Source organism: Euprymna scolopes, chromosome 25 (genome assembly GCF_053919585.1).
Source record: "Euprymna scolopes isolate OS-2025 chromosome 25, ASM5391958v1, whole genome shotgun sequence".
NCBI lineage: Eukaryota > Metazoa > Mollusca > Cephalopoda > Sepiida > Sepiolidae > Euprymna > Euprymna scolopes.
The window spans coordinates 52,960,197-52,984,472 of NC_136506.1; the positions used below are offsets into that span (position 1 = coordinate 52,960,197).

General features: G+C 36.0%; 1 protein-coding gene across 2 annotated transcripts in view; it reads right to left on the minus strand.

The window, feature by feature from the left end:
* Positions 1–23,867, minus strand: part of LOC145247351 (cephalotocin receptor 2-like) — a 115,016-nt gene extending 91,149 nt beyond the window's left edge. Inside the window, exon 1 of one of the 2 annotated variants that reach the window (XM_080109026.1) lies at positions 23,732–23,867. Coding sequence is in view for 1 of the 2 variants with exons in the window: in XM_080109025.1 (XP_079965151.1) it covers positions 22,959–23,009 (51 nt within the window). In the remaining variant the exon portion in view is untranslated. Of the gene's footprint in view, positions 1–22,958; positions 23,110–23,731 lie in introns of those variants that run through there. The other variant, XM_080109025.1, reaches the window with a different exon arrangement.
* Between the last annotated feature and the right edge of the window lie 409 nt (positions 23,868–24,276).

Sequence of the window (24,276 nt, forward strand, 5' to 3'; positions counted from 1 at the left end):
GCCAGAACCATTGTTGGATTTCTAGGAATAACAGGGATAGGCTCAGGGTGATAAAAACAGTTTCCAGCTATGGTTATGGTTTTTGGTGTGATTTCAAGTGAAGGCTACATTATGCCACCTCACATCTTTGAAGTCGGCTTGAAAGTCAACACCAAAATGTACCCGGATGTACTGAAGAGTGTGGTTATATCCTGGTGCAATCAATTAACCGGTGGCAGACCTTGGTTGTGGCAGCAGGACTCGGCACCAGCCCCTTAGTCCAAAGAGACTCAAGCTTGGCTTCAGGATTGCTATAACTTTGTACTATTCTATCACTTACCCCCTCCTCCTCCGACGACGACGACCTGAACCCTTTGGACTACTTCATTTGGGTTTACGTCGTGAACATCACCAATATGACATCCTACGACACCAAAGCCAGCCTGACCGTAGTGCTTGTGCAAGAGGCATACTCTCAGTTCCGGACCTGTATCAAGGCGATGACTGAGGCTGAAGGCGGATACATTAAATAGATGCCAGCTCTATTAGATAATCAAGTTACCTGAATTAATATTTTCAATAAAAGTTTAAAAATAAAGCTGTAGTTTTGTCTTCTTTATGGCAACAAATTTATCGTTCCATCCTGTATGTAAAATTTCGATGCGTTGAATTTCTTATGCCACTCAAAATCCGATGCTAGATTCATGCAAGATGGTCCAAAAGCAGTCGGAAGCATTTCATACGTTTCTGTGGCATTTTTCCAAGTTTAAAACAGAATTTTATTACATATCGTTCTTGTAAAGTGCCCTCACGTCCAGCTTGAATTTTTTTAGATTCATCAGCTGTGACAATCTGGCTTTAGTAAGATGTATTCCAATTCCTGCTGTAGCTGTTCATTTGAACCTGAAATCATAAACATTGGTCAGTCATCTCATAAGATATATAGCAATAACATACTGAATTTTCAAGAGTTAATGACCATTTTATATGCCTTGTACAAAAAAGTCCGGAAAATTATATAAGGTACCTTGTATATTCTAGTGTGTGTGTATATATATCATTTAATAAAATAGACGTTTTTTGTCTATTAATTCTGTTTTCGTTTTTTCCATCTTCCGATTAATCTTTTTCACTTCTATCAGAAACTGGTTAATGTAATCGCAATATTTGTTGTAAGCCCGAGTACTTTCCAAATCTTCTGGATTCGTAAGGGATATATTAATCTAGCTTCTTTTTTTAAAAACAATTTATGGTTTTAATAATGTGTATATTTAATTTATTGGTTAATTATTTTAATAACTTTACAAACATTTCAGGATGTTGCTACTAATGGTAAAATTTATTTTATTGACATTAGGTTTTTAGTTTTAGTTTTTATCGGTATTTCAAGTCTTCGTTTATGTTTAGTCAGTTGAAGTATAGATGGGACAAGGGACAGGATTGTTGATTGGTCAAGTGGTTAAATATCACACTATTTTTGGAACGATGCACAGTTAATCCCGTCGACAATTTCGTGGTAGTCAAACCTATGTATATGTCTTCACCTTTACTGCCGAAGAGTCTCCAAAAGGACATTTGAATTCATATACCAAGTTAGTCCTACTCAGTCGAGAGTGAAGAGATATTAGTTATAATCAGGTTAGAGGTTTTAAATAATTAATTTGATTTTTTATAGATTGCAAATTTTATTAATATGTTTAATACTTTTTCGTTTACTCTATAATTATGACGCATTTAGTTTTGATAAAATAGTTTTATGTATGTATTAAGAGTAGGTTTTGATAAAATAGTTTTATGTATGTAGTAAGAGTAGGTTTTGATTCTGTACTATTTTGATTATTATTTTTAAATTTATTAATCAATCATATGTTTGAGAAATCATTGATTACAATTTGGTTGATATTATTGAATTCACGTTCCAAAATAGTTTTGAAAAAGATTAAGTTAGTTTGAAAAAGATTAAGTCTAGCGTTATAATCAGGATTCTGTTCTGGGGTTCGGGAAGGAGTGAGTAACTCTCTCGACAACAGCACGTTTCTGCCCTCTTCTTTTCCAATCGACCACACCTGGCCTCTCGCCACCAATGTCACACTGCACAATCCGAACGTCAGCAATACAAAATTCTTTTCAAGAGATGTTCACGACTCTTTTCTCTCTCCTGCCCCAGGGAATTTTTCCCTGCTTTTTCCTCCTATCTAGAAAGAAAAAGGAAGAGACAGGGAGGGAAAAATAGTTTCTCCTATCATGCACTGCCTTCTCAAGATGCCCTTCGCTTATACAAATGCGCTGGCAATCCTTTCCTTCTTCTTTCCCAAAGAGCGATGCAGATACGCCTGGTACGTTTCTTTTTTTTTTCTTTTCTAACCATATACCCCACACGCCCTCCTGATCTTTGAGATCAATAAGACACTTCATAATCCTTCATCCAAGCAGGCCTCCTCCTCTCACGTTGAGGCCTCTGGGGGACAACTTCTTGGGGGTTGACATTTTCAGGTTCACTACAGACATTCTCATCCAGTTGTAAAGAACCACAATGTGGGGCTAAGTCAAATTGAGGTGCATCGTTAGCTTCTTGGTGGATATCGACTTCCACCTCTTCACTGTCATCACTGCGCACCGGCAGAGTTACACGACGCAGGGCTAGGATATGCTGGGGAACGCCATTCACCATCACGTTGTTCTTTGACTGCGTTCCCGTTACGACCCCCCTCCCCCAGCGAGTGGTAGATTTTGCATTGGGGGGCTTTACCCACACTTCCTCACCCACTTTAATGGTAGCTTCTTCACCCTCAATTTCTACCGTTTTGTTGCACAGATGCCGCCACTTATATGCAAAGATGGCTCTATGAGGCACAGTTGTCTCATCTTGTCTGGTTTTCGGTGAGATGTTGTACCAAAACACCGCCTCCATGGGTGAAATGTTGCTTTTTCCGCAGCAGCCTTGATAGTGCGATGATTTCTCTCCACTCGGCCAATATGCTGCCCTAAAAAATTGCCTTACTCCCCACCTATCACACACCTCTTTAAAGGCTTCTGATCGGAAAGCGGGACCATTGTCCATTAACAGTTCCTCAACCAGCCCTCTTTCCAAAAATATTTCTTTGATGACCCCTCCGATCGCTCATGCAACTCCTGCCCTGATCTCTCTCCATATAGCAAACTTTCCCGGTCCATAGTCGACCATTGACAGATACAACTTATGGCGATAATGGGTCACATCAATGGCCAATCGCTTCCAGTCCTCTGCAATGTATTACTCTCCTGCTTCATATCTGGATGGTCCGGGGTCTATCGATTGACGGTGCTCCACTACGTCCCTTACCTCCTTCTCGGTGGTTTTCGGGTAAACCTCTCTTGCCAGGAATAACATCCGTTCTTGACCAAAGTGGTGCATTTCATGTAACTTTTTAACTTCCTCTCCTGCACAGCATACTGAGGAAACCTCTTTTCTCTCTTGCAGCCAGGTCTTCTTTACCCATGTCATCGAATCCGCCTTGTTCTTTTCTTATGGGATCAGCACTACAGATATCTTCAACTGGAATTCTAACTCTCTTATCGCCAGTCACTGCTGACCTGATCCATGAAACTACCATTGCTGAATCGGATTTGATTTCAATCGTTTTCAATCCCCACTTCAGGGCTAGATTGATTCCTTTCATAACGGCCTCCAGTTCGGCTACATTGATATGGGAATAGTCGTTTTTCTTCCTTAACCACGCCGCATCTTCCACAGTTACGCCTCCCATCTCTAATACGACGCCCAATGCCAGACTGCTGGCATCAAATCAAATCACCCTCATGTCTCCGTCGCTGAGGTACCATTCCCCCTTTACTGGGTCTTCTTTCCTCACTCTCGCGATGATTTCTTGTAGCATGTTTGTGACCTCCTTCGTCACACGGCCCTCCCAGCCATCAGTGCTCGTTTTTCATTTAATAAAGCTGCACGCTATCCTGAGCCAGCCGGCGATTGGATAGTGTCCCACCAGTCTCCCGCCGACCGAGAAGAGTTCTCGTTTTGTCAGGTCGGTTCCGATTTCGGGTATTGCATTCCCTCGTCTAAAGACAAGGCTTCCTTTGCCATCTCGGCATAGTTTCAACCCCAACGCCACTCTTCCATCCAGGGACTCCGCCGGTTTTGCAGTCAACCCATAACTCGCGACATGGCCTCTCACTTTCTCTGCTGTCACCTCTGCTTCCTCCACGAGAATGTCGTCAATGCACGAACTAGTGGCCTTGTCCACTGTACAGTCTTTACTCAGCACCGTCTCCAGCACCGTCTTCAGCACGGCAGTCATAATTTTTTGGGCTGAGCTCAGTCCAAAGCCTAATCTCGTCAGGCAATACGTTCCCCTTGTACTGGACCAATTGATGTTTCCCGAGTTTTTCATCTACATGAATTTGGAGATAAGCCGACTTCAGGTCGACAATCTTAGTGGCCTGCTTCATTCTCCTCCACTTCGTCATCACCTCTTCGCATACATCAATCCCCTTTCCAGTGTGGCAGGCTACGTATCTGTTTAATTCTCTGAAATCCAGTACTGGTCTAACTTTATTCTTTGTGGGTAGCAAAGTAATGGTAGCACTCCTTTTTCTTCCCCTGTCCACGGTTTCAGAATTCCCTTCTCTATCCACCTCTCCACTTCTTCCTGGAATCCTTTTCTTATTTCTCCTCGCAGTGTTTTCTCGTAGCATCACCATCGAACCTCGCCAGGAAATCCTCGTCCTCGATGTTTTGTGTTCTGATATTTCTATCACCTTCCACTCCTGCCATTCCTACTGCGCTGAGGCATCCAAAAGTTACTTGGCCCCCTCTCAACATAGCGCCCCCCCCAGTTGGTTGATCGCACTTACACTTAAAACCACATCAACATCACCAACCAGACGATCCAACACCAGGGATCGTAGTCCAATAGGCACACCTTGCACCAGTACTTCCACTGTTGTATCTCCCAGGCATTTCACCTCCCTGCCATCCACGGTCTTAATACTCTTGGTTCCGCTCCATGATCTAACGACATTCTTCATTACCAACGTCGTGGTGCAACCTGAGTCAACAAGGGCCATGGCTCTCTTCCCATTGACCACTACCGGTAACTGAAGCAACGTTTCGTTGTGCGCCATTTCCACATAGAAGGGGGAACCACTGGTTCAATGGCTCCCCTTCACTCGTTTCCCTGGTCCTGTGCAGCAATGCAATAGCGGCTAATGTGCCCCACTCATCCACATCGGTAGCAGATGACCCCCAGTCTCGGCTCTTTGCAGTCCTTGAGCAAGTGAGGACCCTGGCACTGGAAGCACTTGCTGGCAGGCCTCCCCGCCTGTTGCCTCGCTTCCTGTCTTGTCATTCAAGTGGGGCCTCATGCACTTATTTCCACTCACAGCTGTAGTCACGATTGGGCCCTTGACATTCTTAACTAGGACTCTGGCGTGGACCAAGAGATCGTCCACTTCCATTGTATTGATCTCAGTGATTCTCTGCATGTTCGCGGCGATTTCTTCTGGGAAGCCATTCACTAGGTATAGCTTTACCGTCATCTCTAGACTCCTCCCCACGTAACCAGCCAATCCTGCCAGTCTTCTGATCTCTGCAGCAAAGACATCAACAGACTCGCCTATCCACCTCAAACTTGCAAGCTTGCCGAGTGCTTCAAATGGACTCTCGGCGAAAGCCAATTTCAGTCTTTGCTCCACTGAGGCAAGGTCTCCCTTATCTTCATCGCGCATCTGCTGATAAATAGTGAGGGCTTCCCCCTCTAAGTAGAGCGGCAGCAGGGTGACCACGTCTTCGATTTTTTGCAACCTTGCCACCATCTTTAATTTTTCCAGCCATTTAATTAGGTCACCCTCCCCAGTGAAGGGTCTCAACATCTGAGTTGAGAGTCTGCAGTCAGCCATGTTAACCTGCTTGACTCGCCGAAATAGCTTCTAGCGTTATAATCAGGATTCTGTTCTGGGGTTCGGGAAGGAGTGAGTAACTCTCTCGACAACAGCACGTTTCTGCCCTCTTCTTTTCCAATCGACCACACCTGGCCTCTCGCCACCAATGTCACACTGCACAATCCGAACGTCAGCAATACAAAATTCTTTTCAAGAGATGTTCACGACTCTTTTCTCTCTCCTGCCCCAGGGAATTTTTCCCTGCTTTTATATCCTCCTATCTAGAAAAAAAAAGTAAGAGACAGGGGAAAAAATAGTTTCTCCCATCATACTCTGCCTTCTCAAGATGCCCTTCGCGTATACAAATGCGCTGGCCATCCTTTCCTTCTTCTTTCCCAAAGAGCGATGCAGATACGCCTGGTACGTTTCTTTTTTTTTCTTTTTTTTTTTCTTCTTTTCTAACCATATACCCCACAGCACAGGTTGATTATGGCAATTTTGTACCGAAAGGTAGGTGTCTACTTAAATAATTCAGGGTAGAGGGATTTTTATTGTCTGTTTTTTATAGATTGAAGTGGAGAACTTATTATTGTTAGAATCTATTAAAACATCAAGAATGATAATTATATTGTTCGTGTTTAATTCAGTGGTGAACTTAAGTACTGAGTTATTCTGAAAGGCTGATTATAAATATGATATTATGTTAGAATTTGAAATTGTTAAACTTACCGAGAGTAGGTAGGTGAGAAACTAAGACCGTTTTTATGCAATAAAAAAACTCGGTGCCTGGATTTGATACGTTATATGGACACGCTAGTCTCGTCAAATCTCGCTGAACGAGAAGTTGGATGTATATAACATGCTACACTGGGTCTATCTTTGGTAGTTAATGTTTGATTTTCAGACAGAAGACACGTGTGTCTACGTTACAAGTTTTATGGCGAACATGTTAGAACTGATAATCCGATTCAGAACAAACCGATATGTCTTGTTGGCTGTCATCAGAAAGGCGTTTCTGATGATTCGCCGCGCGTCTGAAAAAATCCGTAATCGGTTTTGTTCTTTTCTGAAGAAAGGTAAAAATTTGCATTGTTACCCGTACAAAACCATTATATTTGGCTTCAATGCCAATCCTTTAGCTGTATACTGAAGTTTCATGCAGACAAATTTCCCTTGGATGAAGGTTCACAAGCACTGAAGTCCAATTTTTATGTAGACAATCTTGTGAAAACCGGGAATAATGCCGAAGTCCCATCTTCTTTATATGCATCTTTAAGAGAGTGTCTACAGAAGTGTTTCCTTTTTTAACAAATCCCTATATAGACATTCCTATAAAGGATGTTTACATAATCACAGATGTTCATGTGGTTCTGTAATGGATTCTGGCTGAGTTCATCCACACAAAAACATATTCATATGAAACCGTACTCAAATGATTGAGAACATAAAATTGAAAAAAAAAGGTAAATTTTCTATATGTTTTAACTGCGGACAATCCAGCTGATTACATCACCAGAGGGCTGACTATCAAAAATTTAGAGAAAAGCTTTCTCTTTGGTACGAGCGACCTGAATGGATAAGGTAGGAGGAGTTCTCCTGGTGCCATTACCTGCTGTTACCTTTCTAATAGTTAGATGGAGCAGGAGCGTTCTTCTCTCAATTGTGTAGCCGAAAGTGAGACGTTAGCTACTGCAGATGTTAAAATAGAAAAGTTTTCCAGCCTTAATAAGTTGATCAGTGTAACTTGATTGATTTTTAAGTTTATCAACAGACTGAGAAAGAGAGAAAAGGATCCTAAGTTGCAAGCAAATAGCTATCTGATCAAGACCATGCAAAAACAATCCTTTTCAGTGGAGTTGGACTTTTTATTAGAACCCTGAAGAACTTGGTGAAGAACTTGGACATTTTCTTGGACCTCAAAACATCATACGATCAAGAAGAAGGATAGGAAGGTCAGAATACCACCCATACGAAATCCAGAATTCTATTTTATTGGGAGAAGGGCATCATCTGGCAAAATTGATTATTCAGAAGTAACATCAGAGAAGCCAACATTTAAGTTTGGGCACAACCTTGAATGAAGTAAGGTTGCCACGATATTGGATACTGCAAACCCGATAAGCTATTAAGAATGTAGTTCCCAATTGCGTTAAATGCAAAAGATACAATGCAGTTTACATGTCGGTACCAAATTCAACTGCGTACCAGCCTCTCTAGTGAATTTCGTCAAACCTTTTCTACATACCTGTGTGGATTATACTAGTCATATCTATGTTCAAGGTAAGGAGGAGGATTATAAAGTGTATATCATTATCTTACATGCATTAGCATTAGAGTTGTACATTTAGAAATGCTTCCTGACATGACAGTAAAATCATTTATTCAGCTGTTTATAAGGTTCACTAATGCAAATGGAATCCCCTCACATCTTTATTCAGATAATGCCCACTTTATGCTAGAATCATCATCAAGGCAATGATAATGGACAAGTTCAAAGAGAGGTTCAGTCCATATAACCATATTGCACCATTTCACTATTTTCTCCTTAATACGGTAGCAGTTTGGAACGTCTACCAAGACCATAAAATCTTTCCTATATATAATTATATGAAGCGTAAAAGTAGACTATTTTGAGCTCTTAACAATTTTATCAAACATACAAAGAGCAGTAAACAGCCGCCCTTGGTATATAGGAACTCTGAGGATGCTGATCTGGATGTCTTGACCCCTCCGATTCACTCATGAACAAAAATATCGATCAGCGAATTATGATAAGGGTGGACAAACATGACCTGGAAACACTCGACCCTCTTAGTCGAATGGATTTAATTCAGACTGTGCAGTTTTATGAAGAAAGCCTTACTAAATTTAGGAAAGTTTTGCATGATAACTATTTATTGAGCTTCAGAGAAAGGGCTCTGAGCCTGGTTCTTTTGAAAATGAAATAAAGCCAGGGGACATAGTGCTTATAAAAAGACCCCTGAAGACCAGGCCGTTTTGGTCCGTCGGAGAAGAACTAATCCCTAACTAAGAACTAAGTGACAATTTAGTTTGCATGGTAAATGTGAGAAAAGAGAATGCAGCTATAGACACACACTCCATCAGGCATCTTTTTTTTCTGATATTCTTTCAGCTGTCTGGAGAACCTGACTTTGTAGACATGGAACCATCAAGTTCCCAAGACAAAGGCCATAACAGGAAAAGAGTTTCATAATTTGAATCTGCCCCGTGTGCAATAAACATTTATTTATGTTGTTACCCTAAGGTTAAATTTTGTTTGCTATTTCACTTCTACCGTTTAATAAATTTTGGGTTCTTTAAAACTTGGGAAAGTTAATTTCTCACTCAAATATAGTTTACACTGATCATCTAAACTCCTACATATACTGATTTGTCGTACTATTTTCCATTGGACTATCAACGAGCATCCATATCCTTTGAGCTCCCAGTGTTACATGATAAAAGGGCTGTCCCCTTTTCATGTAAGTAACAAAATAGGGAATACGTTAAATATAAATATGAAATAGGATAGTCAAGGATTCGAACTTGCGAAGCTAGATTTGGAATTGAAAATTCCAATCATAAGTTAAAATAAATACATAATGTTATTGAAATAAGTAATTGCAATTGTTTAGCTTACATATCTGTATATGGAAAAGGAATGTAATAATGAAATTTGTTTCTGTTAAGGAATTTAATCGTCAATTGAAATTGTAAACATATTTTGTAAAAATGTTATTTGAAAAATAGGTTACTGAACTCGGGGTACTGTCACGTTTGGCAACGTGACGCATGTCATCCAACGTGCTTTATGACCACATGTTTAATCATGCGATGACGTGACGAGTTCTCAATATAGGTAGAGTTTTTAGATGCAGTCTGGGAGTCTGGGAGAAGAGGCAGAGAGAAGCAAAGAGGTTCAGACCGATTCTCCGTTAGAATCAAGACACCCTCTAGAAGTGGGAGGGTTTTAGAAATAACCATGTAAAGAAACTTTGAATTCCTCACGCGAAATCATGGACCGGGCACGAAATAAAGGACGTCATCATCTTTGTGTATCTGCGTCTTCTGTTCATCATTACAACGAGAAAGGTAACATGTTTATATTATATGCACAACTGTCAAAACGTAATTGTCAAACACACTATCTCTCGGTCTATCTATCAAGATATTCATAAATCTCCTCTTATTGAATTGGTTCTCTTGTAGTAACATGTACACTGTCTATTATATTTATATACAGAACTGTCTCTCTCTTTATATATACCTGTTTATGTCGCCAATATGCCATCTCTTACAACATGAACCTCTAAGACTCTAGTCTCTCACTAAGACTTTCTAATACCACCAGTATATAACATATACACATATTTGGTACCCTTCTAAAAATAACACCCCTATGTAACACCAGTAGTGGTTCTTTAGTGCGGTTTTTATTCGGAATTTTTATTTTTTTATTTCTGATAAAAAATGAAAAAAGGAAAAGAAAAGGAAAAAGAAAAAGAAAAATTAAAATTAAAAAGTTAAAAATTAAAATTAAGAATAAAAATAAATATAAAATAAAATTAAGAATAAAAATAAAATGAAAAATGAAAAGGATATATATATTAATAAAATTTTTTACCCGACCCATTATATAAGCAAAGAACACTGCTCCAGGGAAATGCCTACTTTGGACCATTACCTTGTGATGTGGATTACTCAAAATACAGTTTGGATCATTTTACCACACTGCTATCAAAGACATTCACTTCGGATTTTACCATGCAATTTGGATGTGAAATTTTATATCCTTTTCATTAACTTCCCTCACTCTATGACATTTAAATACTTAAACAACTTTTGATTGTGATTTTCCATGTCTCACTGACTTTAGCAAATAAGGTGTAAACCATTATAACTATTTGCTAATATTTTCTCCTCTGAAGAGATGGTAGATATCATAATCCTATAGGATAAGGAGTTATATTACAAATATATTCTTGTCTTACATAGAATAATAAGAATCTTTTGATTTGAAATTAAAACATTTCACGTAATAAATTTTTAAATTCATTGAATGACTAAAATTTGATTTATTTGCTCTATCTTGTATATCGAGCAATTCTTAGGAGAGTACTTATAGAATGAGAGTTCATATAGAAACGTTGTTTTAATTTGAATATAATAAAATGCATCAAGTCCGCTTGAAAGCCAAATCACAACGTAATATTAGGAAAATAAACAAATAGTTTACTTGTTTTAAATTTATCACAAATATATTTCAGAGTTATCCTCCATCTTCAGTGTGTTGTTTCTTTTGAACTCTTATTCTTTGACGTTATTCTCACGTTGGCTACGCACAGTTCAAACATTTCAAAATACAACCACTAGAAACAACGCGCGGCTCTTGACAAACAGACTTCTTTCTCGAAATTTGCAACATGGCAAAGAAGAAGAAAATAAAAAAAACAACACGCTGAAGATGGAGGATACCTTTAAAATATATTTGTGATAAATTTCAAACAAGTAAAATATTTGTTTATTTTCTTATTATTACGTTGTATTTGGCTTTCAAGCGCACTTGATGCGTATTTCAATTTATCTATCTATCTATCTAACTATATATATATATATATATATATATATATATATATATATATATATATATATATATATACTCGCTGTACCCTGCCACGCGTTGCTGTGGCTTAATTTGATGTAATGGAAAATTCTAATAAAAAGAGAAAATGCATGTTTCTTATATTCTTAGTACAGCAATCCACTCCAAAAAGTAAAAAAAAAGGCGAAAATGAAAAAAAATAAAAATGGTACTATTGTCGAGTTACCGTCAATCATGGCTTGGGCTCGACCATCATTTAGTGGATTAAGCCGAAAGTTGCTAAAACGTTGAAACGCTAAACAGTTTTCTTTTTTATTGTATTAAAAAATGTGAGTTTTTAATTAATATTTGAGTAAGGGGGGTGTTGCTATACACAGATTCGAAAAAGTTGTCCAAAAACGAATAAATGAAAGCAAAGGTAGGTAAATTACGTTTCCATCTAACTGGATAATTTTTTAGTGTTTTTATTTAATGTAAAATGTTTAATCGGCTCAAAAAACTCAGTGTTTATCTATGTATTTGAAAAAGACGAATATTCGCGGACTCTGTTGAATACGTTAAGTTTGGGAAAATCAGTTAAAAACTATACAAAACAGTGTCAGACACCTACTGATTATATGTTATTGTGGCATAGGCTGACATATTCGGTGGGTTTCTGATAGTATTTTGTATAGTTTTTTAGTTTTAAATAATTTTCTCAAACTTAACATCATCAACAGTATCCGTCACCGTTTGTATTTTTCAAATACACTGATAAACACTGTTTTTCGAGCCGACTAAATGTTATAGTAAATAAAACGGATCTGTATTACTAAACACAGAAATGAAAAAGTTGTTGAAAAATAAATATAACAAATAAATGTTATCAACGGCAAGATAAGTTACTTTTCTACCTAACTGGACACGATGTTAGTGTTTTTATTTAGTGTAAAATGTTTAATCGGTTCGAAAACATGTAGTGTTTATCTGTATATTTGAAAAATACAAATGGCGGCAGACTGTGTTGAACACGTTAAGTTTGGGAAAATGAATTAAAACTAAAATTCTATACAAAATACTGTCAAGAACTCACTCAATATATGTTACCGTTACATAGACAGACATGTATTCGATGGTTTTTAGCATTATTTTGTATAGTTTTTTAGTTTTAACTCATTTTCCCAAACCTAATGTGTTTAATACAGTCTGCCGCCATTTGTAATTTTCAAATATAGCAGTAAACGCTGTGTTTTTCGAGACGGATAAACATTTTACATTAAAAAAACAAAAAAATTATGCATTTTGGTAATAAAGTAACATGTCTTGCCTTTGATAATATTTGTTATACATTTATTTTTTGACAACTTTTTCGAATCTATATGTACAGTAGTACAAACCCAATAAAAACACTAAAAATTATCCAATTAGGTAGAAAAGTAACTTATCTTGCCTTTGAAAATATCTACTTGTTATATATTTGTTTTTGTTGACAACTTTTTCAAGTCTTTGTGCAAGTACAAACCCAAAGGTGTATTTTTCTGTCTAATTTTATTTTTAGTACCGCGCTTAAATTTAAATTTCACGATATCTTTTTTGGGGGAGGGAATTTTTTTTACATTAGGTCCACCTCCACAATTTTCGACTACGCTGAATAAGAAAATCTCATTTAAAATTTGCAGAGGCAATTAGTTTTCGAGATATAAAGTCCTATACTATGCACTATAATTCACTGACGGCCATGAATAAACACTCCCAACCTCCCCATATTAAGAACGGCTTTCGAAATAAACAATACCCATGTTAAGAATGGCTTTCTAAATAATAACGTCATTATTTCAGCAGGGTAGCTTCTCTGCATAAGTACCATGTGTTGTTTTTAAATTGTTAGGTGAAAGGACAGAATAGTTACAAAATACCGTCCCCATGTTAAGAATGTCTTTCTAAATAACATTATTTCAGCACGGTATTTTCTACCCATACGTAATATCTATTTTTGTTTATTAAATTGTTAGGTAAAAGTATAGCAAAACTCCCTCCCCATATGCAAAACTCCCTCCCCATGTTAAGAATAGCTTTCTAAATGACGGTATTATTTCAGTACGGTACCTTCTCTGCATAAGTACTATCTTTTGTTTATTAAATTGTTAGGTGAAAGTATAAAATAGTTACAGAACACCCTCCCTTTCCCATGATAAGAATGGCTTTCTTAATAGCGTTATTTCAGCACGGTACATTCTCTGCTTATTGTTTATTAAATTGTTAGGTGAAAATATAGAATAGTTACAAAACGCCCTCCCCATGTTAAGAATGGCTTTCTAAATAACGTTATTATTTTAGCACGGTACTTTCTCTGAATAAGTACCATGTTTTGTTTATTAAATTGTTAGGTGAAAGTACGGTACTCATGCAGAGAGTGATCCGTGCTGAAATAATAACGTTATTATTTAAAAAGCCATTCTTAACACGGGGAGGGTGCTTTGTACCTAATCTGTATTTTAACCTTACAATTGAATAAAAAAAGACATATAATAAAACTTTAATTAAACGTGGAAATACGATTTAAAAAATAGCGCGGACCACTCTCTGCATTAGCACCAAATATTATTTAAGCACGTTACCAATCCGTAAAATTTCTTCGACAAAAACCTGTACTTTTACCAAACAATTTATAGTACTAATGATAAAAAAGTTCATATTTTCTTATATCGAAAAAAAAAAGAAAAAAACGACTTCCACTCAAAAAGCAAGCGACAAACTTTTTTTTTGCCTGATATAATAAAGAAAAAATGTTTAAATTAAAAAATTTGGAAGATAAACAAATGAATTATGTTTTTCTTTTTTTACTTATCGAGTAAACAGAAAATGAAATCTTCTAATTCGTTTCGTCAAATCGTGGTGTGTGAAATGAATCGAACCGGAAGTTCAGTTCTATCAACAAAACAGGTTCGCACTAACGGCTTACGAAAAATATATTTATTTTATTTAATATTTTAATAATTGGCGATGTCAATTTATTTTGATAACATAGAAACATCCCTCGACTCTAAAGATGGGTTGTCTGAAAATTTCAAATAAATTGGTAATGTTGTATCAACTTTGTATGGTTGTATCAACTTTGAACGAACCAAGAATTACATTTATATATATATATATATGTATATATATATATATATATACATATATATACGTAATCAATGTATAAATAATGTATTTCTTTAATGTATGCGTATATATATATATATGTCTATGTTGCCATGTGCATATGTTTTATAGATAGATAGATAGATAGATAGATAGATAGATAGATAGATAGATAGATAGATAGATATTGTTGTGCAGAATCCTAGAGGATGAACCGATCATTATGAATTTTGGAATACGTGTGCTAGATATTATGGTAGTATATATATTTAGTTTAATTCATTTATACAAAGCAGACCAAAGGAGGTGGAAGCTGTTCAGATAACTCTATCAATTATTAAATACTCGTCAAATTTAATTTCTTTGGAATATTTTATTGGGTATATAATCAATTTTTGTTCATGCTTTTATTAAATCTGCTCCATATTTATTAGAAACGAACCATGATTTCAGTTTCTTATTAAGACCCCTTAAGCTTAAGCCTTAAATGTTAGACATTTTCAAGAATCAAAATCGTAATGGATTTAGATCAAAGTTAAAATAAATCTTTATTTAATGCGACTATTTCGATAAACTTTAAAAAAAACATTAAAGTTCGTTACAAACATTGGCAAATCGAATGAATGAGAAGTAATACAGAGAAGGGGGGGATAGAGTGAAGAAATGGAGAGATATATCATTTCGAGCAGCTTTAAAAGATAAAACTTTGTCTCGCAAGCTATTGTTTATGAGTTTCTCTTTCACTTGGTATTTTATAAAACTGTTTTAATTTCTCGCCCAATAAACTGCTTTCTTATTGAAACTGATCTCATGTGATTTACAATAGAAATCATTGTGTGAGATCTGTGCGTGAAATGACTTGATGCAATAATCTTTCAAGTAGAGAATGAAATCTGACCTCTTTGGCCGATGAAGAATGTGTCAGGTTATACTTAGCTTAATTCGTCATTCGACATTTAACAATAGAAGAAAAAAGTTGACCATAGACGTCCCTAAAGCTAATATATACAGATTATTTAGGTCTTCATACCACGTGGTTATTTTTAGATGTTTAATACTTTGCCTTATATCGAGAGAAAAACATATCTTACAAATTAATATTTTACATTTTACTTGAGCTCGAATTCTGAATTCTGATTCCGAAATAAATTTTTACAAACTCTTTAAATGATCGTGTGAAAAAAAGGAGGTGGGCAACGACATAATAGATGTTTTATTGTAGAGTATTTTATCTTATACAGTTTCAGTTAACAGAATTGATCAGATTTGAAATAAATTTGTTTTATTTAGAGTTTTCGGACTACTGTTCTCATCTTGAGTGCCAATTTCAGAACGTTTCGCTCACTGTAACCGCCGACTTTTTTCAGGTGCATATTGTCGAACTCTGGAATCTGCACAGATACGCTCTTGTTCCATCAACCATACCTGAAAGGAGGTCCTAAGTAATTCGTAATTTTGGTCGCCTACACTGAGGATTGAACCTTCAACCTTCAGAAGAAGGTCACTTTAAGAACAAAATGTTTCTAAGTACTCTTAACAAGCCACAGGGCCTTGCAGACAATTATAGAATTTTAAACCTGTTTTATTTTTTAATATAAATATCACTATTTATTGCTACATGTTTTAAAGCTGAGTTTTTATCGGTCTGATGTTTATATAAATAAGTCTACTAAAAAGTAGACTTATTTATATAATTGAAAATAATTAAAACGAACTTTTTAATACTCAGTCATGGATATGCGAGCGAATTCATGAAGGTTAGCTGTTTTGCATATTACTTTGAAAAACAAGCGTTTATTAATTAATTATTTATTTTATGGTTGCTTATTAGATGATTGGTTTCATTGAACTATTACGCTTAATTCTTTTTATGCATAGTTTCTACATTGTGTATAATTGCATACAATGTGGGATTAAAAAAAAGCCCTAACACACGGATATATATATATACATATATATATATATACATATATATATATATATATATATATATATATAGAGAGAGAGAGAGAGAGAGAGAGAGAGAGAGAGAGAGAGATGCGTACCGCAGATTTAACCGACATAAGTCCAGTTCAAACAGACAGAAGTATATAGAAGCCAGAAATTACTGTAAGAAAAAAATAGCGACAGCTAATAAAAAATTTACTGAAACCAAAAAACGCATCGGAGCACAGAACTTAAAAACCCGTGACTTCTGGAAAATCTACAACAGTGTAGTAAATAATGGGCAATCAACAATCCTCCCACTATCCAACAATCATGAGGTTGTTTGCTCAGCAACCTAGAAGGCTAACATGCTTGCCAGTCAGTTTGCCTCCAACTCCAAACTGGACACTGCTAATCACCCCCTCCCTGACTTTCCTTTGCGGACAGACGCCACACTAGACGATCTGAAAATCGCCCCTTCTCAGGTGCATGCTATCATAAAACATCTTGACACGTCAAAAGCATGTAGACCTGATCTCATCTTGGTTGTGCTATTAATAAAAGTGCTCCGCCGAAGTAGCTCCGGTTCTCTCCAAACTTTATAACAAAAGCCTTAATGAATCTTGCTTTCCTGCCTGCTGAAAAACTGCTTCTGTGGTACCAGTTTTCAAGAATTCTGTCGAAAGGACTGACCAAGTAAATTACCGCCGCATTAGCTTCCTCCCGCTTTTCGCCAAAATATTTGAGTTCATAATTAACCAAGCTCTAGTCCATCACCTTACAGATGCTAAATTTCTGACAGACCACCAATATGGATTTAGGCAAGCCAGTTCCACGGCAGACATCCTAACTGTAACCTCTGAGCGTATATACCATTCACTTGACAAAGCAGGGGAGGGTAGAGCGGCAGTTCTACATATAGCTAAGGCTTTTGACAGGGTATGGCATGAAGGGCTTCTCAGTAAAATCAGACCATACGGTATCACGGGAAGAATACTTAACATAATTAAATCCTTCTTAGTTAAGAGAAAAATCCAGGTTGTTCTCGATGGTCGCACATCTAAACAATATGATATAAATGCGGGAGTGCCTCAGGGGTCTATCCTTGGACCTCTATTATTCCTAATATTCATAAATGACCTTCCCTGATAGGGTTGTCTTTGAGATGGGTATATATGCTGATAATACCACGCTCTATAACAGACACGACAGGAAAATAAATGAACACATATCTAAAGAAATTGCAGAAACACTAGAGGACGTGTGGTGGAATGGGGACAAAAATAGATGGTCACATTCAATGCTGCCAAGACTAAAGTTGTTTTCTTCGATAACTACAAGAAACCTTCTCTACCACCAATAGCAATGGCTAAAGACTCTTTATTTGAAAGTACATCTTTTAAACTCCTCGGCCTAACATTCACATGAAACATGAGTTGAAAAAATTACATTGAGGGTATTGCCAGGACCACTGCGGAAAATGTAGATTTTCTCTATCATGCTAGAAAGCTACTAATGCCCGAAAGTATCCTGTACCTCTTTAAGGCCACCATTCGCCCATATATGGAGTATTGTTGTCATGTTTGGGCTGGTGCATCTGCTACTGGTCTCTCACTCCTGGTCAAGGTTCAATAGAGAGTCGCCAACCTGATAGGTCCTGAACTGTCATCTAAGCTTCTGCCTCTGTCCCACCGACGAAATGTAGCATCCCTCTGTCTGTTCTACAAGTACTTTAACGGTGAATGCTCCGACGAACTGCAAGCACTTGTACCCTCTCGATGTAAATACCCCGACAAACTCGACAAGCAGCAAAATCCCACCCTTTCACAGTAGAGATCCCTAGATGTAAGAGAACCTTCTACTCCAGTATTTTCTTCCCTAGAACCGCTAGACTTTGGCATTTCCTTCCGGGTTCCTGTTTCCCCAAGTGTACTGACATGCAGAAGTTCAAGTGTAACGTGAACCGACATCTTGCTGCCCAACTCCCCACATAGTACCTCTGTAGATTATGTCCCCTACATCAAAATGGCAATGTGCCTTGTTTGGGGTGAAAATGTAATAATAATAATAATAATAATAATAATAATATATATATATATATACCTTGTTTCTCTCTATGTGTGTGAAACGTCTCTATCAAACTCATCGTTGAATATTTGGTCTACAGACTTGAAACTTGATATATAGTGTATTTGAACCTCGGGAACATTAAAAAGAGAAGGAATAGCAGACTTGCCACTATTAACCACACTATTATATAATCTTCAAATATTAGGACGCCAGTCATTCGAAATTAGATAGAGTCACGAATCCTTTAAGAGTAACTAGACAACCTCAGAAATTGGTCTCTTACATACATTGCTAGCTCTTCTATATGGTTGTCTAGAAGCCTAAGAACCGTGTCATTATATATACTCATTGGAATTCCTTATGCTGCAAATGACGATATTGTTGGCACAGTATATTAGATACTTGACTGATTTGAACGTGACTAGCCGTAAGTGTTTCAATTTCGATGTTAATATACTTGCTACGTCTAGACTGATGACAAAATAAATCTCGGTTAAGACATCTTGAATCAGCGCTCATTACAGACTCAAACACAATGAAACACCATGGTGGCTTCTATAATTTATCTCATTCAATCAATAAAATAGGTTAAAAGAACTTAGATACATTTTAATTTACACCACAGAAAATTATACTGATAATAAAAAAAGGGAAACATTCATTTCATTTCATAAACAAATCCAAGATTTTGAATTTTCATCCACCCAAAAAATAACTGAAATTGCATATCTTTTTGAATTTCTAACGGCTATGTTGTTTAAAAAAAACTCACTCCATGCTATAAACGCTATACACACTTTGAATACTAACAGCTTTTTTCGTTCAGAAATAGAACAAAGACATCCATTTCACATTACAGACACAAGTATATTTTCAAATATTGTAGTGGTATTTTCTTTTGATTCGAAAGCAATCATCCCAAGAAAATTCTGAAATAAAGACGAAACGTTGATGGGCATATAACTTTGGTTTATTCCTTTTTCAACTCTCCACACACACACACACACACACACACACACACACACACACACACACATATATATATATATATATATATATATATATATATATATATATATATATATATATATATATATATATATATATATGGTTTGCATAAACCAGACATTTATTTTCGTTAAGTTGACGACACTTTCTGCTTATTTGACAACGAGACGAATGCATATGCTTTTTTTGTGTGTCCCTTAATAACGTTCATCCAGCCCTTAAGTTTACGGTAGACAAGAAAACGAATTCTACTCTTCCGGTTTGGGATGTTTTGTGTCTAAGACATCCTCGTGTTTTCTTACTTTTGTTTATCGTAAACCAACTTTTACGGGTCTCTATACGCGTTGGGACTCTTTTTGCCCTATAAACCAAAAATATAATTTCATCAAAACTTTAGCACATAGGGCCTTGATGATTTGTTCTGAAGTTAATTTGGATGAACTCAAATTTATCACAAAGACCCTTTGTAATAATGGTTACCCCTTGGATATTGTTGAAACTACTATCAATAAGAGAGTTTCTAATTTTCATAAACCCAAAGAAATTATAGCTAATAGATGTCCTGTGTACCTACGTCTACCTTGGCTAGGTAACACCAGTGACCGATTTGCTAAGCAAATTTCTTTGTCTGTGCAACGGTGTTATTTTGCAGAGAACCCGCGTGTTGTTTTTTCAACTAGGCCTATGTTGCCGTCTATTCACAAAGATGTTCTTCCCCCACCACCACCATAATTATTCTATTATTTATTTATTTAAATGTAGTTGCAGTGCGCACTATGTTGGGCGAACATCGCAAAGATTAGATTTTCGTTTGAAACATCATGTGCCTTCAAAGATTCGTTATGCAAAATTTTCACCCTCGGATATTCTGAGTAATACGTATGGTTTTGCGATTTGCGACCATCATATAAATAACCATGCGTGTGCATTGAATTTCAGTGCTGACATGTTTACGATCCTTAGTAAGTCGCACTCTCCCTATCAGTTGAAAATTTTAGAGACTCTTTTTATTAAGTCATTGAGACCTTCTCTTTGCAAGAAAAAAGAAAATCTAGGACTTAATTTAGTCTCTATGTAATTTTTTCCCCGTTTATTTCTGTTTTTTTTTTGTTTGTTTTAAATCGTATTTTCCTCGATTTAGCTTTGATAAGTGAGGAACGAAACCTGGCTAACTAACCTTTATTTTCATTTTTATTTTTTAAAATTCATTATGCTTTTTAGTCTGTATTTAGCCGTTATAAAATTCCGTACCCCCCGGATATTTTTCATATATATATATATATATATATATATATATATATATATATATATATATGTGTGTGTGTGTGTGTGTGTGTGTGTGTGTGTGTGTGTGTAATCAGATATGTATAGTACGTGTGTGTAAATATGTATGATATATTATATATAGAGAGAGAGACAGACAAACAAGCAGATAGACATACTGCACACCACACACATTGTGTATAGTTCATATGTTATCTGAAACAGTCAACATAATGAAATATTAGAAGAAAATTGCGAGCACATCTCATTTCGAAGTAACGATTTAAACGTCATCTACTTCAATAAATAACGGTATTCTAACGATCCAGTCAGTATTAATGTAACGAATAATTTAACAGACAATTATCTTTTGCATTTGTTTACCATTAAAATATTATTTCGCATAATTGAAATGTTTAAACAATTTTTTCAGTTATTTTGCAAACAATTGCTGATGAAAAATTAAACTTGTATTTTGAATTGTTCGAGAATTTGGAAGTACGACGTCATTGTTGACGACATCGACATACTATTATATATACATACAGAGACAGAGAGATAGAGAGACGGAGAGAGAGGGGATGAAAGGGGATGAGAGAAAGGAGAAAGATGCGCAGAGGATGGGAGAGAGAGAGAGGGGAATAAGAGATTTCGCTTGAGCACTAATATCGTTAAAAGATAGGAATCTTTAACCTCGTTCAACTCAACCATATAGCATGCAGCTTTTTCATTAAAAATAGTCTTTCGACATTGGATGAATGAACTGGTTTATATGCCGCACTGTCAACACACCATAGACATAGCGAAGGATAGGATAATGGAAATAGAGGACCAGAAAACAGGACGATAGAAATAATACACTACAGAACGTCTGATGCAAAACTGTGCCCACATTCTGTTAAAGCCATTTTTTATTATTTAGTTGCTATGTATCTAAAATACATTTAGATACAAAATGTGTGTTTTAATGTATATCTCTTATGCAGTAATGTAGCGGTTTTGCTCATAAAATAGCCAAATATAATACTCACCTATTAAACGTATCGTATTCCTAAAAAATATTACAGACATGTAAAGCACCACTATTTAAATGGTGTTTTTTCGTTTTTCCTTTGACGAATTCTAATCATTTGAAAGTAATTATAACTTAGCATGTCTCTTATAAAGCAACATTTGAAAAATAAATATGACTAACAAGATTTTCTAACAAAACCTGATTAGTGTATTCGGGTGTGGGAACGAGTATTTCGACATAAGAGTAAGAATATTATAATATACAGAAAAATGACTAAAAACTAGGAATAAACAATCTCAATTATAGAACAGGTTAGAAACTAGAAGCTTAACTAATATGTTAACGATAGAAATAATGAGGATTTAATAAAGTTAAAATAAAGTGATTTTCCAATGTGCAACACAGTTTTCCAAAATCTTGCAATTGTTTTTTCTTACAGATTATATAACTGATTCGGTTTTGATAAAAGCGTTTAATCTTCTGTCGACTATGTTCTTTGGAAAAGCAAAATTCTGATTAATTATTTGATTTTTGGAAAGAAAGGCTGAGTATGTGCCATCGTTCAGTCGTATCAACTTCACAAAGGTTAAGACAAAACTCATACAATTTTAATATTCTCTATTTTGACTTAACATCATATATATATATATATATATATATATATATATATATATATTGAATATTTATTTACAAAAACATTATTTACTACATATGTGTATGCAAGCTTCTACTGCAACTCCTTTTGAGAAGCAGCTAATATTTTTCCTATTTTCCCTATGTTGATAAAAATGTGAAAAAGTTAAAACCTAATTAAATTGTATTTTCATGAAATTGTATTTTCATTATATTGTATTCTTCTATTAAAGTGTATTCTCATTAAATTGCGTAAGGGGATACAATTTAATATAATTTTATTAAATTGTATTCCCTTGGGTTTTGATTTTAATAAGTATTCCATAATTAATAACTGAAAATATAATGATTCTTTTTGTAATATTCCAAGTTCTGTCGATATGGTAGACACACTAGAAATAGTCATACGATATAATTATTATATAAATTTGTTAGTAGAACATAAAGAAATAAAATGCAGCTTACTTGATATGGAATTAATTGTGCGTCGGTGAATGTCTCAAGGTGCTCATCCATTACAGACTTTTGTAGCTTGACTGCCTGTCACACCTGTGTGTGTGTGTGTGTGTGTGTGTGTGTGTGTGTGTGTGTGTGTGTGTGTGTGTGTGTGTGTGTGTGTGTGTGTGTGTGTGTGTGTGTGTGTGCGCGCGCGTGTGTGTGTGTGTGCGTGTGTGTGTGTGTGTGTGTGTGTGTGTGTGTGTGTGTGTGTGTGCGCGTGTGTGTGTGTGTGTGTGCGCGTGTGTGTGTGTGTGTGTGTGTGTGTGTGTGTGTGTGTGTGTGTGCGTGTGTGTGTGTGTGTGTGTGCGTGTGTGTTCGGTGTGAACTGACAATCCACCCAGTTTCAAACAACAAGTCAAATCTTCCGTTGCCGATCAGCCTTTTTCTTATTTGTTAAAAAAATCAAGGGATCAAAGTTATACACTGTGCAATATAAACAACTGTTTTGTTTTGTTTTTAATTATATATTTACTACACATGCCCTCGAACATAAGCAAAAACAGCACAGTAGTATTTAAATGATGTTAGTATTTCAATGTCATTGTCCATATAAAGTGAACTGTGTCTCTATAGTTTGAAACGGTAATTTGAAAATATACAATTACTTTCTTGACCGAAAATGCAAGCCTATAAACATTTTAGTACGTATTATGTATATGTGTGTGTTCGCGCACTTGATTCTGTCTTGAGGGAGAAATTATAATATTTACACTTATTTTAGAAAAAAAATTAACACGCACCTGTCGTTATCTCTCACCTCGAAGTCACTCGAATAAATCCGACTGATCAGTAAATATGCTTGACAAAGTTTTACTAACAGAAAGTGACAATTCTTTGCTGAAGTAAATGTATATTTTCATCTGTACTTGTAATGAACAAAGAATACACTGAACCGGGGGGGGTAAGAGGAGATATCGGCTGAAAAATAAATTGTGAAAGAGAGAAACGAAGGGAAATAGGGGGAGTAGGAGTAACAAAAAAAAACTGTTGATAAACAAAACCCGATTAACTTTTTATCTAAAAGAACAAAAAATTGCCTGTGTGAGAGTCAATGAAGCGTAAAACGCTCTCGCATTCGATATCACTACAAGTGATTCACGTGTCTCGCACAATTCTCACTATCTGTTCAATTTACCGATAATAACCTTGTCACCTTACGCGCACTACCGTACATGCCATACAAGCGAACGTAAAAAGTTAATAGCTTTCTTCGTTTGTTTAGCTTACACTGACCTTTTCAATTCCGCTGTCCCCAAAATATCAAGAAATTGATTATTTCACATAA